At 44.0% G+C, this 18469-nt stretch overlaps 1 protein-coding gene across 3 annotated transcripts in view; it reads left to right on the top strand.

The window, feature by feature from the left end:
* The window catches only part of LOC119461708 (tryptase), a 65802-nt gene continuing 47333 nt past the window's right edge, over positions 1-18469 (top strand). Inside the window, exons 1-4 of one of the 3 annotated variants that reach the window (XM_037723073.2) lie at positions 1-254; positions 10153-10180; positions 13178-13305; positions 15700-15833. In XM_037723073.2, the coding sequence (XP_037579001.1) occupies positions 213-254; positions 10153-10180; positions 13178-13305; positions 15700-15833 (332 nt within the window). In that variant the 5' untranslated portion in view covers positions 1-212. Of the gene's footprint in view, positions 255-3980; positions 4185-10152; positions 10181-13177; positions 13306-15699; positions 15834-18469 lie in introns of those variants that run through there. The other 2 variants (XM_049671955.1, XM_037723075.2) reach the window with 2 other exon arrangements.

Genomic DNA, 18469 nt, shown 5'->3' with positions numbered 1-18469 from the left:
TTGCTGCAGACACGGTGAGAACGCTGAAGCGATGAGAAGGCAGCACGGTGTTAGCAGCATCACGTGCAAACTCAACGTTCCTTGAAAGTGTTTCACGGCTCCTGAAACGCACGCTTAGACAAAAAAAAAAAAAGAAATAGAAGCAGCAACTGAAGCGGCGAGAACAAAGCAGACTTGGCTGTTACACGAGTGAATAGGATTTCAAGGGCAGCATGAAACTGAAAGCTCCAGCTGTCGCCGTGTTCTTCGCTCCGGTGAGTAAGTTTGAAGGTAGGCTTGTATACGCTGTACTGTGACACCGCACCCAGAGATGACAGGTATCATTTGTCGGCGAAGAACGTGGTCGTCGGCCCTCTGTCAGAATGCGTTACGTAACAGATAATTTTCATTAGATTTTGCATGATTGCTAAGCAGCCACGGCGCAACGTTAGCTGCATTAATATTCCTGACAAACGTTGTGTGCGTGTTGATAAGGTTGGAAACCGTTGTCATGTGTGAACTCGAGGCGTGCAAAGGTAATACTGGTGCTTTTTAATTCTCTGAGGCAGGATGGTTCGCCAAAATGTGATAGGAAAAATCAAGGTAGAATAGTTCCTGTTCAATAAATATTGGAACATGTACAAAACATCGCAAAACTCTGCTTAGACATTAAATTAGAGCCCGAAACAAATTTTGGTAGCAAATCCCAGGAAATAAAGCCTGGCTTCTGCTGAAAAATGCGAGACACAAGGAGAGTACAGACGTGGGGACATAACTGGGCCAATTGTGAGCATGATGCCTTGTCCAGTTAGTACATTTGTTTAGACAATCCCACAATTACCTTGAATTGAATGTGGATGGGCGAGTTGTCAGTTATGTTTATCCGTATACTTTTATGACTACAATTACAGAAACTACCAAGCAGTCATGCAGAAAATATTCAGGAATTCGAAACAATGTCTTCATGTCTTTATCATGTCTTCATTGCCCAAACCATGCTCGGTTACGTCAATTCAACTGACATGTTTGTTATGGACGGACCTTAAGGGCTACTTTAGTGACACTGCACCTCCCAGAAATAGTCAACAAACCTCCTGAAATGAAAAGCACATAGCAACCACTTGCACTATGAATAACGTAGGTGGAAGCCGGAGAAATATTCATACCACTCGCCTCATGATTATGATAGCTGGACTGTACATAATTGGGTGTTTTCCTTTTTGGAACTTTGCCATACGCACTACAACACAAAGCTGAGGTGCAATGTTTAGAAATGTGAATGCCCGTGGCGCAGCCATTCCCCTTCTTTCTTTTTTTTTCTTTTTTTGCATGGCTTTCAACATGTATAATTACTTTATTGACATTTTCGCTCATGACTCCCCGCAGAAAGACAGGGGTCACTCCCAAAACTGCTTGTTATCACTCTGTTAGTAACTGTACTTATAATTTGCAGTGAGTAACACTTAGTAACAAAAACATACAGCAATAATTACTAGTAGAACATTTATTAACTGCATAACGTAGCAACAATGGCCAAGTATTGCCACAGAAGCTCCATTTTCATAGTTAGCAGTCTGGCCATATTGATCCATAATGTTTCCTATTTGTCTGCAAACAGTTGGTTTCGCTTACGAAGCCATCCCGGATGAAATATGTGAAAAACATTAAAAAAGCACTGTACGCTTGTTTAGGTTATAGCGTTGCGTGATTCGACTTGACATCAATGGTACATAATGCTGCTTCAACAGCACGTAGGTGCATTTGATAACTGTGAAAAATGCAAGTCCTTGAAAAGTCTGTAATTGCCTGCCATTCCAGTTTGTAAAGTATCTAACTCCTGTGAAAGCATGTCTGAAAAAAAATCATGAGTCAATCCACCCTGTGAAGGTGCATGACCAGCGAAGCTGGTTAGCAAACGAAACAGAGGTGACACAGAATGGGGAGGCCGCGTATAGTCCAGACTCCTGAGGATCAACGCATCTACGAAGAGCGACGGTAGGAAGAAAGACGAGGATGCGCACTACACGCGGTCTCGTCATTACGACGAGAGAAAGTAGAAAATTGGGAAGATAACCTTGTCTTAGATACCGGGAAGCGGCAGGAAACTAGGCACGCAAGCGGTTGGAACGCCGACAAAGAGAAGGTGGTGTGAACGTAGACATCACCGACGCAGGTCGGTCTTTTGGGCTAAGATCCCTTTCTCCTGGGACCTTTTTGGGTCCCAGGTGTGACAAGGGTAGCTCACGGGCGCGTTACAGTTCCCGAAGCCCACCACCTGGAGTCCACACGGGTATGTGCCGTTGCGCTTGGATCCTGTATCGGCACACATTTTTGCACACGCACGTGAAGAATGCATGGAAGCCTAGCAATAAACAGCTTCGCTGCAAAATTATGGAAGTTCAGTAGTGCTGTACCATCATGTTTAAATGAAACTCCGTTTATTCAATTTGGTTTCGTGGTCCCGTTTGTAAAAGTACTGACTGGCTTCGGTTCATTCTGGTTCAAGTTTTACGGCACAATTTAAACAACACTTGAACAACACTTCTTTGAACTGCGCTCTATGCTTGGACTTGCCTACTATCCATGTAGACTCGAACCAATCAGAACAAATGCAACATAATGTATAAAGCGTTTGTGTAGCGCCGCGGACAGGTGCTAGATGTGTAAACTGTGCATTGCGGCTTCGTTATGTTATTGCGATAGTAACTTGTGAGAACTTCACCCGGTTTGCGGTGTGTCTCTATGTATGTATGTATGTATGTATGTATGTATGTATGTATGTATGTATGTATGTATGTATGTATGTATGTATGTATGTATGTATGTATGTATGTATGTATGTATGTATGTATGTATGTATGTATGTATGTATGTGTATACCTTTTTATAATATGCATCACATAAAACCTATGATTACCAACTACGAACCAATCATAAGATAGATTGCTAATCGCATTACAGCCACCAATCACCTCTAAATAATTGATGCACAGGCAATCTTATTTCGATAGCATTTTAATGCGTTAGTATTCTTAAAGTACTTCACGCACTTTCCAGGGCCTAAGTATGTTTGTGCACATCTAACCGATCTCGCGCGAACCTGGGTCACTGTATAGTCTATAGTCAAATGGGTAAACCATCGGGCTCCTTTGCTGAGGGAACACGGTTCGAAACCAACCATCCGACCAACTTGAGTCACTGAGGAGAACGTTTCGTTGGGCATGTTGGTGTTTGTGTAATGACATAATCTAGCGCGAAAGCACAGTCACAAAATAAAACACAAAAGACGCAAACTTTTGTGACTGTGCCTTCAAACTAGAATATGTCATTAAGCAAACACCAACTTGCTCAACAATAAGTTCTCCTGAAGAATATTTCTCATACAGCGGGCAGCGCCTGTAACATGTAAAATGTGTATGTGTTTTCTTTTGTGACTGTGCCTTCGCGCTACATTACGTCGTTGTGTCACGGAGCGTGTCGCGGAGTGTGTCGCAATATGTACATATGCGCCACTTTTCAACGAACCTCTTTCATGCCGACATGAGTCACCTTTTGACGCCGACTTGGAGCACAGCGTATGTGCCAATCGGCCTATGGTAGTCTTCAATGAACCTCTTTTATTTCAACTTAGGTCACTCAGTATGCGCCAGTAGGTGCGGGCCACTTAACAATGACCAAGAATGCTTCTTTAAATATCTCCAATACTGGAAAGAATCGAGCTCATGTCACACGGGTTCTTCATTTAATGCAACCCGATCTTCTAGCAGGCTGCGCCACAAGTTTGCTGGATATGTGCAGCTTTTACAGGGGCCCTGAACCACGTTTATTGCCGTGGAGTTCTATATGTATGTCTACCCGCGCAAATATTCTTCAATGTCCATGCCTCAAAACTCCCGCGCCCTCTATGAGGAGGCAAAGCAAACCAGTACGGTATGTTCTCACACCTAGCATGGCAAGAGGAAATAAGAAACAACCCAATACTACAAAATGCCGCCCTCTATGAGGAGGCGGAGCAAACCAGTAAGGCAGGTGCTGACACCTGGCGTAGCACGGAGAAAGCTAGGAAACGGGCGGCGAGCAGCCGCGAAGATCGTGTCCGAGAGGCTACCCGTAAGCGGCGGGCTCGACAGGCAGACGGGTGCCGCGAAGCGGAGAATGCGGAGAAGCGACGCGGTACCACGCCAGTAAATTGTACGAGCACAAGGGTGCGTATGCGAAATTTCAGAGGGACTTTCTAGACACATATTTCGGATTCAGTTTTGCGGTGTGCGACAGACTGTGGTTCGAGCACGATTTGATGATGATTCGTAACGTTCGAGATGTCGCGAAGCGTGAACGTGATGCGGTTTTGACAGCTACCGCAGCTTCTGGCTTAACCAGCTGCTCGGTTTGGCTGCGCCGAGGGAGCGCTAATGGCCGGAGCGCGCATCGGTCATTTGGTGTGACAGGTGGTCGCTAACAAGCCTACTGCTGCATTTCCGCGCCTGCGCAAAGAACCGAATAGGTGGTTAGTATGGTCCATGTGCTGGTGCGGGGAGGCCGCGTATAGCGCGCACTGCCGAATAACAGATCCGCTGGTAGCCCACATTCACAGAGTGGAATGGCTGCGATTTTTGCGATTGTAATTATATGGACACTCAACGCGCATTGCGTAAGGAGGGCAGGATGGCCCGCCGGGTTTCCAACAAACGCGGGGGGTTACGGTGCAAAGACGCCTTGCGGCTGGCGCATGCATTCGTGACCAGTCGAGTCCTCTGCTCGACTCCTTACCTCCAGCTGCGCAAGTATGACGAGAACGCCCTCGAGTTGATTCTCAGGAAGATGTACAAGCGTGCCCTCAACCTCCCGATAACCACGTCCGACCACCGCCTCATGGGCCTGGGGATGGTAAACCCTTTTGCGGAGCTCCGGGAGGCACACTTGACCTAGGTAACATACGCATGTACATACATACATACATACATACATACATACATACATCATACATACATACATACATACATACATACATACATACATACATACATACATACATACATACATACATACATACATACATAGATGCACAGTGACATACCGAAAACTGGATGAAGTTCCCAAAGAATGATATCGCACTAAAAAGAAAAAAAGAGAGCGTGTAAACATCATTCACATTTCTAGACCTGAAGCTGCGGACAATAACCGCAAGGTCATATACGGCTAGGCCATTAACTGCAGCAATGTGGCAGTCAAACTAAAAGCACTAGACACAGTCAACAATACCTAACTGGGTAGGAAAAAAAGTTTGATTTTCATAAACACAATCAGCAAGAACTTGCAGGGTCCTGGGTAAAATAGAAAAGTTGACCTTAGAAGCGACGGGCAGTGGAACTTTTTTTCGAGTTTTTGACATCATGAAGAAAATTGTGTAGACATAGTGTGTTGCGCAGCATAACTTTGTGCCGGTTTTCAAGAGCAGAAATTTTGTTTGGCCGCTGTCGTCTTCTGTTCCATCATGGGGAACGGCTGTGAAAGATCGGTTGTCACCTCTTGTGAAATATCAGCGCTGTTGGGCACAATAGCCGCTCGCTGACATTTTACGTGATTGACTGTCCTCAATCACTACAAATTTCAAAAATATATAAAGGACCGCAGCCTCGAGGACATTGTTAGCGCTGATTTACAACATTACTATACCCATAGCAAGAAGTCATTCGAACCTTACATCCACGTCGATGTTTTCCCTACAGTATACTTATATGCCCGAGTATTTTCTGTTTCACTCATTTATTTTTTAAACTGTTTATTGGGTGAACATTCGCTGAGAAACCAAGCAACCCTCAATTAACCAATATAGTGGTGGTCGGTCGTAAAATATGATCTTACGGATCAAATGACGACATATTCTCCTGTGGCGTGGCGCGCGCACAATCTGATCAAACACTCCTCCGTGGCAATAGACAGCGTTCAACCAATTTCAGATGCTATAGGCGTGTCCTGGCGCTTAACTACAACTGAACAACAGTGTGGTGAAAAGAAACAGTAACAAAAGGTAAAATAAGGACGTGTGGAAATACAATTTTTTCTTTTGATATTGAACTATATTTTCCTTATCACTTCAGACATACACATCTCAGCATTCTTTCAGCAGCCTGGCTCTCATCCTGCGTTTGAACCGCAAGCAGTACGGTGGTATGAGATTACCGGGGTTTATTTATAAGTAGAAAATTAAAACAAACATATGCAGATCTAATGCAGATCTTGGAATATACAAGGAGCGAAGCTTTAGGGAAGCGGTTAATTAAATGCTCTATATTTTCCAGTTTCATTTCTGTGCCCTTGGCCTAAATAAAAATGGCGCGCGCGCATATCCCTCGCGCACCCATGCTTCGCAATGTGTGCACACGGCGATCATCTCAACCAGATAGTTGGCGTTGGCATAATAGCAGTATACGTGCGATTTGACCTAAAAGTTGCAGCAACAGGCTGATGTGCGGGGGCACCAGAGTTCGACCCTACATCGGACACGCCATTCATCCTTTTTTTTTTCAAGTGCGACCTATTGAGCGAGACAGAAGCAGCATCCAGCAGCCGTGGTCAGGAATGTCTTGGGGGGGTCTGTAAGAAAGCTTCGCTTTCGTAAGCAGTCTTGCCCGAAAGCGAAGCACTGAAAACAGACGTAAGATTTAGCGTTGAGCTCGAGTTCCTCGCGTGGTGTTTTAACAATGCGCAGAGACGATATGGTGAGATGCAGCACGCGACACAACTGCCACTACGCAGCGGGAATGTCACCCTGTCAGTTACCAGGCGGGGAACAACGCTCGAGTGAAGAGAAACAACTTGCACGTCCGTTATAGGCGTCGCAGCTTGACGGCGCACGAGAAAAGAGTGACGAAAAACCGTTTGCGTTTGTAAACGCCACATGAAAGGATTATATAGATTAGCTTGTTAACCATGTTGTTAACAGCTCGCTTTCAGGTTCCTTGTGCGTGCGTAAAGCGCCAGTGGGGGATGCCAGAATGATTCCCTGGTTCCGGAGAAGCTGATTGAGCGGTGAGCGACGGTGAGACCGTTTGGCTTGGTCGTTTCTGCAGTCAGAAACACTGCGCGTCTCTGGATGCTTCCTATACTTCCCAGCGCCGGCCGCACATACGCCCTCGGTACAAAGACATCCCAATCGTGATGGCGGCGTGAACGGGTTTCGAGTGTCGGTGTAATTGGTATCGCAACAATAAAGCTCACAGATAATGGTAATCATTCCCCTTTAGTGCAGCAGTCGAATTCTTTTCGTTTTGACAGAGCTGCTAGGTCACGTCCTTATACAAATGTCAGAAGGAGAGAAAGAGGTGTATATCAAGGGGCACCGCCACCGTGACCGACCTCTTTTATGTCACAAGTCGGCAGAGCCGTCAGATGCAGGAATCACTTGAAGGTTGCTTCAGAGAAGGGCAAGAGAACCGTCACTTGTTTTACGGCTGCCAGCTTTACTGGTGGCCCCTATAGAAGCAACGCGGCCGCGAGTGCAGAGTAACCTTTAACGAGTGTCTCGCTGGCGTTAACCAGACAGCCGGTGCCCTTTTACCCACAGCAGAGAGAGACACACGACACACTCACGTTGGCAGCTGTCGGAGACACACACGCCCTTTCATTTCTCGGCGGCGCACTATATGCAGTCCGCGGCAGAGACTGCCAAGTCAATATTCGCGATTTCACGGTGAAATGCAATAGTCAACGGGATGCCATCTGCTACACATGCTTGTTTCGCATGTCGAGTCGCGCAGCGATTAATATGTAGGTGCCAGCTAGTGTTCCTGTCTCAACGAGTCAAGCTGAGACTGATAACCGTAGTTTTCACCGACGACATGGTTGTTCGTGCGAAGTCGTACAAATTAGGAAACCTCATTTTATTAAGTTAAACTCATAGCTCATTGCTCATTAAACTCATTGCTGAACTATTTAGAAGCAGAACAAACTGCCATCTCCGTCAGAAACACAGTTCTCAAATGAACAGCTGCCATTTCCGATCCTACCAAAATAATCTTGACACCTATAGGAAAGCTTTAATTCGATAGGTACTTTGCAAGGTGAAAGCGAATTGGTTATGTTTTCATTGCTTGGGTTAATTGTGAAAGCAAAGTGGGGTGCAGGTTGATGTTTCCTGATGGCGCAATATCCACAAGGTTTCAAAACGCCACAGCGTGGGCAGTGGGGTCTTCACAGCAAATACGACGCAGCTCTTCAAGTGCGAGATGAAGGGGTTTAAGGTGGGCCTTACGCAACGCGCTTGTAAATGAAAACGTATAAAATTATAGGACACACTATTGTCTACGAAGGAAAAATCATGAATAATAAAAGTTTAACTCCACAAAGACATCTAAGTACTTGCACAAACGATGGCCATGATGCATAATATTGGTTACATCAGTACTGATTGCCCCTCTCAAAATGGAAAAGCAGACCTGTAATGGAGAGTGGTATATTATCAGCAGTATGAATTCATGTTCGGAAAGGTGATTAATAATAGTTTGAAAGCAACCATTGCGTCGGTGGATAAGAAAGTCCAAGGGTGACGTTTTCTGTGTATGTCAATGTCCTTTCCTCTTCCCCGTACTTTTCGTAGACACGATTGAGTCGTAGATTACTTAGGGGTGTGCTTTCCGTTATCTGCGTGCAATGGTACTTCTTCACCTTATAAAAGATATACGATCGTTCGCTGCGTGACAGATTCGTCTTCCCTCTCCAGTACGTCTCATACCACGCTTTGACAACTGGGTTGCGGTCCCATTCTTCAAGACATACAACTTCCGCAACTCATTCCTTCTAAGAACATAGGGAGAATGAACTCGCTTTCCTATACGCTCCCAACCTGTAGCAAAACACCAACGTTTCAAGAGCGCTTAAACTGACTGTGCATAGTCGATTTCATTTCAATGCAAGTAGCGTTATTGGCGTAATAGTTAAGCGGAAATCCGCTAGGTGGAGATAAGTAATTAAAGGGAAACTGAGATATCCACCCAAATGTAGCAATTTGCTACAATGGAAACCCAACCGGGTTCCTCGAAAGAAAGCCTCGCAGTTGAAGAAAAATTCGTCCTGGTCCGGGACTCGAACCCGGGACCACCGCCTTTCCGGGGCAGCCGCTCTACCATCTGAGCTAACCAGGCGGCTAGCAGATGGCAGGGCGAAGTCGAATTTGTCGACAACTCGAAGCAAAGGCAAGTGTATGGCGTAATAGTTAAGCGGAAATCCGCTAGGTGGAGATAAGTAATTAAAGGGAAACTGAGACATCCACCCAAATGTAGCAATCTGCTACAATGGAAACCCAACCGGGTTCCTCGAAAGAAAGCCTCGCAGTTGAAGAAAAATTCGTCCTGGTCCGGGACTTTCTTTCGAGGAACCCGCTTGGGTTTCCATTGTAGCAAATTGCTACATTTTGGTGGATGTCTCAGTTTCCCTTTAAGTAGCGTTATTATGGTATTTCACCCACTTCCCGGTAGCAGTTTCTATCTCTAGCCATATTCCCACCAATTTCGATCACGGGTTTGTCCATTGTCTAATGGCTAGAAAATCGTGCTACTGTGCTGGGGAAATCGTGTTAGCAATAGCCGTCGTACTAATATGGTTCACCGAGTATGCTATGCCAGGTAATGTATCGCTCTTCAATAAGCTTTTTTTCACGTCAACTTGGGTCACTTGGTATATGCCTCTATAGCTATGTGCCGTTTTTCAAGGAACCATTTTGATTCTAACTTTGGTCACTATACACTGGGTATGCACCGCATTTCAGTGAACCTCTTTCTCGCCAACTTGGATCGATGAGTACGTGCTGCTTTTTAATAAACCTTTTCGACGCGAAATTCGACGACCGAGCTTGTGCCTAACTGGATAAATGTGCCGCTCGCCAATGGCAAAAGAAAATCGCTTACTATTTATCCGGTGCTGGGCGAAATCGAATCCACGTCAATATATTCAGACACGAGCCAACGGGATGGCCTTATAAGCGGTAGGAGAAAAGAAAGACATACAGCTTGTGGCAAAAGTAGCTGTGACTGTTGTTGACGGTCGATAAAGAACATTCGGCTTTCCCGGGGAACGCTCATGCTATGAGCGTAATGCGCGCGTATACTAGATTTTCATTGGGTTTGAACGATTTCCACCTGCCCTCATCATTTTCCTTCATTTTTTACATCGCAGGTAGCGCTGGATCTATGGATGTTCTCAGGTAGGGCATACAAATTTTGTTAATATACATTTTGACCGGCAGCCTCTTTAAGTCATAGCAGACTAAAAAACTGCCGCCATTGTAACTTTACGTACCTTTTGCGGTTCCGGCGGAAGGCGAAGAATGTCAGAAATATTGCTATTTAGTAGAATAAAATATTTATTAACTGCACGGCGTGTCTACAGGCACTTTTATTATTTATGGGTGAAAACGTTATTTGGTGCCTTTAACGTATGAATTAAACTATATCGTATTGTAACTCTGAAAAAAAGGGGGATAGCGAGATTCTTAGTGCAGATAGGCGAGAATTCCAGGATGCAGACCGATTGTACAATGTACTTAAGTACACGCAAAAGAGAGTTGCAGTAAGTAACGCATGGAACAATATTCTAGTATATTGAGGTTTGATATTTTAAAAGCTCTAATAAATTCGACACATCCAAGCAATTGACGTGCTTCTAACATTCGCTAGTTGTATTGCCGCAATTCAATAATCAAAATAAACAATATTGCATGTGTCTTATCAAGCAACTGACAACGACTACTCAATGCCTACTTAGGTGCCGATAACCTATCGGCAACAAAAACCAAAAAAGTTACTGTTTTATCACCTGCACTTTTCAAGAGAAATAGAAATTACTAATCCCAGGTCAATTACTCGACACAGTCATGCCGTTACAGGAAACAGCTTTCGCAAACGAAGTTTATTTTTTCATAAAGTAATTTTCAGTGCCAAGATTCGTTGCTGATTTCTCACTTTCCAATCAAATCGCGCCTCCGATAGTCTTCGAAGTGAGGTACCCAACAGTAAAACCACACAAAATCGTTGTGTGAGTTTTTCTTTTTGTCTTTTTTTATTTTCACTCTTCGCTCTTATTTGATACAATAATGTTATCAGTGCTGGCCTCCTATTGGCACTGTTGTGCTGATATTTAAGCTCCTATTTGCCACTATGCCCATCTCCTCAGAACATATAATTGTATGACGCACGAAAAGCAGCATACGATTTATCATGTCGCAACGAATGTAGAAATGCGTTCGGAACGTACCAGACACAAATTGCGGGCATGGATTTGGAGCCTCAGTTGTCAGTGCAGTTTTACCAGAAGTATGCGATGACTGTACGCTATGCTCGTTTAGTCAGGCCCACTAAACCCGAGTAAACGGTAGTTCAGTGTCTCCTAAAGGCCTGAGTTTGTGCAGCGCGAAGGGAGATGACATAATGGAACGCAACGATGTAGACGGGCGAGATTGATTTTCTTTGCCCCATATTCTTAAGCAATCCTCGTCTCAAAGATCTTGCTCTACACAACCCAGTTGAGTACAGCGCCGTCCTTAGGCTGATGAAGACGCTAGCTTTCTCAAGAATCACCGTGGCCTGTCAATGAACCCATGGCACGTTTTCTGCGATGATCAATATCGGCGATACTATCTCCTCAGCCATCAGGAGTGAGCTCATTGGCTGATTTAGCAAAACCGGATGAGCTCATTGGCTGGTTAAGCTCTACGCCACGCTAAGGCTATAGTATCGCCGAAAGTGACCGTGCGAGACTACGTACCCATATTAGCTTCCAACTTGCCCAGTTCAGCACATGAGCAACTCTCAACGAAGTGCTGTTACCACTTCTGCTGAGGGGCGGCGCTGCTGCCCACTTTCTTGAGCCGAGAAGGTGTTGAGTGGAGTTCTAGAGTACAGGGGTTTACGTCCTGTCGAGTTGCGCTCACAAAATCAGTTATTTTAGAGCGATGTACCAATAAGCTAGCCTATGTACGGATTCTCCTCAAGGCCTCCTCGTCTGGCCCCTTAAGCAATTGTTGTACACCGGAAGTTGTAAAGCGTCATTGAGGGAGCATTTTATTGCAAGAATATTTGCAGAGATGAAGCGCTGCCCAGTATTTTTTCCTTCCTTGTGTCATGTTCGCTTGCGCTACCCCGTCATGGTATTTACAGAGAGTTTAGCAGTGGCCAAAGTATGAGCAAAAGTTTCGACGGAATGGTAGTGCGAGGAAGCGTTTCACGGCAGGTCCCACACTGTTCGTGCTGCTGCTGGCAGTTCTTGTGCGGCAGGCGGGATGCGTGTGGTTGAGGCGAAAGTTTTGACGTCATATCTGCTGCGCGGGATACTAGATAGTGTGAGGGGGCGGACACTTGTAATACAGTCACTTATAAAAGGCAGCCACTTGTGAAACAAACCAAGATCCAACTCACTTTTGGAATCTAAATGGCGCGAAGCTTGTTTGAGTTATCGCGGTAGGAGCATTGGTGGATGACACGAGTACAGCCTCGTCGCCTGTAGCTAGCTGCTCGCTGTCTGCGTCACGAGAGAGAAGTCGATGTATGATGCTTGTCGAGAGGCGAATGGTCATGAAAGGCACGTATATGCTGCAGAGAAGTATGCGACACATATGTAAATGCATTGAAGGTTTCGTGCCGCTTCTGTCACAGTGGTACATTCATTCTGGGGGATTGGCAAAGAATGCGCACATATTCTGGAGCACAAACCCACTTGCACGTAGTCGGTGCCGAAATCCTCAGTTCGGGCACATACTCCATTGTAGCATGTCCAGTGACCCAAGTTGTCTACTAGGCCAGACAGCAGCCGGCAGTGAGATATTATTCGGGCACATATCCAGAGACCGAAGTTCTCTACTAGGCAAACAGGAGCCAGCGCATAACCAGTGGTCCAAGTTGTTTGTATGTATGCGCAAATGTATCCGCTGAGTAAATGACGAGCGCTAAACACCAGGGAGGAGACAAATTAAGCTTTAAAATCCCAGCAAGCTGTCATGTAGGCAAGATGTCATTTACAAAGAAGTTTGTCATATAATGTGGAGCTTTACGGCGCGGTAGTGGCTAAAAACGAAACCACGCTTTCAGAATCTCAAGCAGCTTTACATACGATGTCTGTAGGTGATGTCCCCCACCTTAGTCACACATATCCTGAAAATGAGCGCAAAGTTACCGTGCAAACTGGCAACAAACTCGGACATTTGCAGTGGCCGTAAATGTTCTACCCAGCAAGCTGATCACATTGACGAAGGATCACACAGAAGAGTACATCGAAAGTCCGAACTATCCCGATGACTATTACCCTCAAGACACACAAATTCAATACAAAGTTGAGGTGAGTAGCCATAGTAAATATTTGAGAAACAGGAGATAATAGTTGCAGTTTGGCAATTCATTCATGGTTTCATTGACAATACGTCCTGAGTAATGTATAAAACTTATCGACTGGAAATACTGCGTTGTTTGTAAGCTTCGTCAGGTAGCCTAAACTTTTATCCTAAGAACAGAACGAAATACGATGCCTGAAAATGAATGCATTACTTTGACCTCATGTTCTTCACACGTCTTATATAAATTTCTTGAATATGCAGCTTTAAATATCCAATTAATTACTTTAATTTCTATTTCACGTTGAGAGAAATCTGTAAAGAGGGACCAAGAAGCAGGAAAGAGAGGGATAAGCGAATTATTTTGACCCAGAATGTCGCAATATGGGTGCGATTGCATACAGTTTTTGTTTTCCTTCATACAGAATTGCGCTATCCCCATGCATAACCGACCTCGCAGGCGTGCGCGCGAAATGCCTTAGTGTTTCGTTTAGATAATGTCTACAAAGTAGGTAATTACAGAAATGTTTTGGTGCAAGAAATGGAAATAATCGCTCACAATTTGTTTGTCCGGTGCCCCCTTTCGCTATATGAGACACATCGATATACTTGCGGAATGCCCATTACACATGTAATGCCGAAGACCATGCACTATGTTATTAGGATTGATTTGCGCAATACTTGAATTCCAAAAGCTTCGGAGCAAATGACATGCAATAAAACTTTCTAGAGCTTGAATTATTGCCTAAGTATCGCTAAATGTGAAAGCGTATACAAGGTGATCCTCGTGATTTAACTAGCTTCCCCTGGTGCACTCCGCATCAATAGACTTTGCCAAACTTCTTGTTTTTCTGCCTCAGCAATCGCCTAAGGAAAGCTAGTTATAATAATTGCTAACGACAATTTTTGTTTTGGCGGAGGAGTGCTAATGAGGCATCAACACGGAAAGCCCGAGATGTGGCAGGGAAGAGGCAGAGCTGTTGTTTTCTATGCTCCGTAAGCAAGCAACACTAGTGAAACTGCACAAGTATAATTGTCTCACTGCGCGCGTTTAGTGCAGATGTGTTTGATTGGTGACGCTCTCTGTGAAATAGTCCATTTCACATAATACGGCCTACATTTACTGGATATAAGGCTATGTCAATCACGTACTATTTGTGCACATTTATGCTTACGGTACGCAATATACTATGTTTTGGTCACCAGCGCACGCGGTGTGTTGTGGCCAAGTCCCTCAGAAATGTTTCATTCCACAAAATGGGTGGAAGATAGGTTCACATCTTCGACGCTTCCCTAGTAGTTATGCCATATAGTCCGACGTAAATGAATGAAATTTAATGTTACATCGCAATTACACGACGCTTACATATACATTTCTATCAGATGTTATTAACAATTTTTTTTCACAAATGCGAGCAGTGAGAAGAGTCTCTCGCGCTGCTTGCTGGGTATGAAAGGTAATATAAATTTTAACCTTATTTAGAGATAGCAGAAGTCAACGAAATGAAGGTGCTTCTATGAACTGTAATCACGTGAAAAAGCAGATCACTAAAGTGGCTTACTGATGGCAAGGAAAAATTTTATTATGGGCGAAATACGGTGAACACATTATGGTCCTGCCTGTTATTGTTCCAAGAGAGAGAAATTTATTTACAGAAAGGCAGAGAGGTCGGCCTGAGCTGTAACTTGCTCTGGCCTGCTACTCTACAAGTTATTGTGCCAATATTAAGGTTGAATGAAACGCGGCATGAGCGCCTATTTATTGTAAATATTAGCCTTCTCTAGAAAATATGACGGACGCTGTTTCGAGTCTTAAGGGTCTCGGTAACACGTGTTTAGGCAGGCTATGATTTCCATTTGAAAAAAATAAATGATAGGGTCATACGTACCAGCTTTCTATTCGAGACGGTTTTATTTCGATTTACAGCGTTGCACCTAATTGGCTTTCGCAGTAGAATGAAGATAACTAAAATATTGATTCAGTCATGTCAGTATACCTTGAAGCCAAGAAACAAGGGCCACATAAACTCAGGAAATGCATATTTCTTAATTAGGAGTATGAATAACAATATAACGCACACATGCTTCATTAAGTGAGCAACACCTCGTTCAAGTCGCGATTTGCTTGAAATCCACCACCGCGGAAAGGTATCAGGAATATTCTATAAAATACACGTACTGGTTCGCCGATAAAGAGGCAAATTCTTAACTCACGTTGTTGGCTTTGTTCAATCCTTCAGAGCCACTACAACCTGACATTATCTTCTGGGGGTGCTTAGTTACAGATTAGTGATAGCGAATAGATATCTTTTACGTGTACTCAAGCTAAGCGTGCCTTCGATATCGCTGAGCCTTTATCGATCCCAGGCCGTACTACATCCGCATGCGCTTGCGATGTGCAGGTGAAGATGGGAAACCACGTGCTCCAGGAGATGGCCCGGATCCAGGTGACGTTCGAGGTGTTCCTGATGGAGCGCAGTGCCTTCTGCCACAAGGATGGCCTCGATATCGTCGACAGAACCGGAGAAGTGAGAGCGTAAGGCGTCCAGGCAGACCTGTGCGTGTCTTGCACGTCGGTGGTTCAAGTGATTAATTTACTGATAGGATATTAAGGTGGCTTTGTTAGGGATCGATTTGTATTGATGAGTAGTGATAGAGTGAAATGTAGTGTTGAGGCTCTGGCGATCTGGGGCCATAAGAGACGCCCTTCACTTGGCATACCTCCGCGAACGTAACGTGGTGTTTAATTTCCCAGCCTGTGGAAGTATAAGCAAACAATGTAGTGTTCTGCGGTTTTACCGCCTACGGAAACATAAATTGAACGTTTTCTCAGACACTGCGATTCTTGTACTTTCGACGTGGGCGTACCTATCAGCCAAGGAGAATGCAAAATAAATGTCTGAACAATAATCGGCAGCCCAACTTCTATGGGTAGTTACAGAGGTGCTACAGGCGCTAAACGTTAGCAAGAAGAGAAACAGTCAACATCAACACCTGCACGATGCAACACAAACGCACCTTCATAAAGATTCATAAAAGTATTTTGGCACACATATTTGACAAACAAGCTATTGCTTGCTTGAGATGATCCCATGATCGTATTGAAGTAGGCTGGTGCGCTACGTTTGTGCAGTTTCAACGTTTTGTTAGAGCCTCTTAGCTGAAACGTTAAAAGTGATCAGCCTCATAAATATAAGGAATACTTAAAATCATACCATTTGAAGAAATGTAGAAGCAGTAAAAAACTGTGTAACACTATATATCCAAAACAAAAGCTCTTCGTATTGTTAGGAACCATATGTACGCAGTCAACTCTTCCGTACAATGCCATCAGCAAATTCGATTGTGTATTAGGGCAGGAAGAAATTTCCTACTGAACTGTACAATGCCTAGATTAACCACGAAACCAAGATTACTTGCAGGCGCGCAGTAAATATTCAAGCTCAGTAAATAAATATACGTGAACTTGTTATGTCTTTGCAAAGTTCAATAAAGAAAATTACGGCACTTGGCTATATCACAGTAGATCAGATTAAAGATAGCTGGAATATTTTACTTGAAATGCTTGCTACGCTTGATAATTAATAAGATGACATCTAGTCTACTAGACACTTGGGAGAGCGCCAAACTCATATGAACCCATACGAAAGGAGACGAGACCGAAGTGACGAATTACAGGCCCATTCAGTGGGCTTGCCTTTGGCAGCGTAAAATAAGATGGCTGATCCCTCTTTCGTAGGAATCGGTAGAACACGAAAGTGAAACGTGCGTTCACGGAAGCTACTGCATGCTTATTGTACGTGAAGAATTGAGTTGCAAGTAGCCGTCAGCGACAGCATACCACTGCAAAGAGGTTCTCGACAATTGCCACACAAGCGGAAGTTGTCGAATGACTCGCAACCGGAAAACATCCCCAAGAAACCCTATTCATATGCTTACTAAGGTGACTGAGAAGTCCGCGAAATATAAGTGATCCTGCTATCATAGATTACGAAAAATAGGGCCTGCAGATACCTGCAGTCGCGGAGGCATTGCGTATTTTCGGATAGAGCCAGGATACATCAATACCTTAGAAAAGGATAATAGAAATTCCATCGCTTCATAATTTCTTACATGAAACTAAAAATATCCGTGAAATTTAGGATCGTTTAAGTCACCGGGACATTGCTTTTAAATACTCTTTACTGTATGCTTAGAAGAAGTGTTCATCCTGTGAAGCGGACAATCGACGGGACATAGACTAAGCCACTTGTCATTTAAAGATTTATTTGTTTATTTGAAGTTAATGGCATGCCCATTGCCCCCACAGCAGGACATGCATATTTGCAGTATCTAGGACAGAACAAAACACAGATTCCCATTAACAAGGTAAACTGCATGGCCTGCGAGAAAACAAAAATAAACTCGAAGTAGTCACTAACATTAGTTAGTATACAAATCTCGTCATGCCTATGAAATTCAACTAAGCAGGCAAGGACGTTGAAGGGAACAAGAACATACTCAGGCAAAACAACAAATTGAAATATGCGCATAACCAGTTTAGAATCAGAATCAGAATTCATTATTAAAGGTTGGGACATATTACAAGTATTTAGTACACAGAAGGAGCTCCCATAGTCAAAGATTACATCGGGACCTCCTGCACAAGACCAATTATGATAGTTAACATCTTAAAGCAACAGTAGCACACAATAAGGTACTACACAAGCAAAAAGAAAAGAGCTTAAAGAGCGTTATGTGTACTAAAGCTAACATTCATCAATGAAACGTTAAAACTGCTACTTTGAATGGTGAAATCTGGTAGAGAGTTACTATCGCGATATGGTCTTGTTCAGCAACGGCCAAGATGACCTCCAACATAACTGACGATGTTAAAAGCCGAAGTCTAAGTGTAATTTGAAGAATAATGTGAAGAAGACTGAGAATGTTCAGGCCCCGGGTCATTATGGAAGAGTTCCTGATTGGTTGTCCGCCTCTTTAAGCTGTGCAACAGTATATTTATCTAATGTGCGAATTAGTTACACATGATGCGGATGATAAGAAACTTGTAGACAAATCTTAAAAACGATAGAATCAATGCATTGTACCATTACTAATCTATGATGCTAAAACTCTGAAGATAACAAGAACTCTGCTATATAAGCGACGGACGCAACGAGTGATGACCCGAAA

The sequence above is a fragment of the Dermacentor silvarum genome, chromosome 8, assembly GCF_013339745.2.
Source record: "Dermacentor silvarum isolate Dsil-2018 chromosome 8, BIME_Dsil_1.4, whole genome shotgun sequence".
In the NCBI taxonomy this organism is placed as follows: domain Eukaryota; kingdom Metazoa; phylum Arthropoda; class Arachnida; order Ixodida; family Ixodidae; genus Dermacentor; species Dermacentor silvarum.
This window is presented reverse-complemented; position numbering and strand designations above follow the sequence as displayed.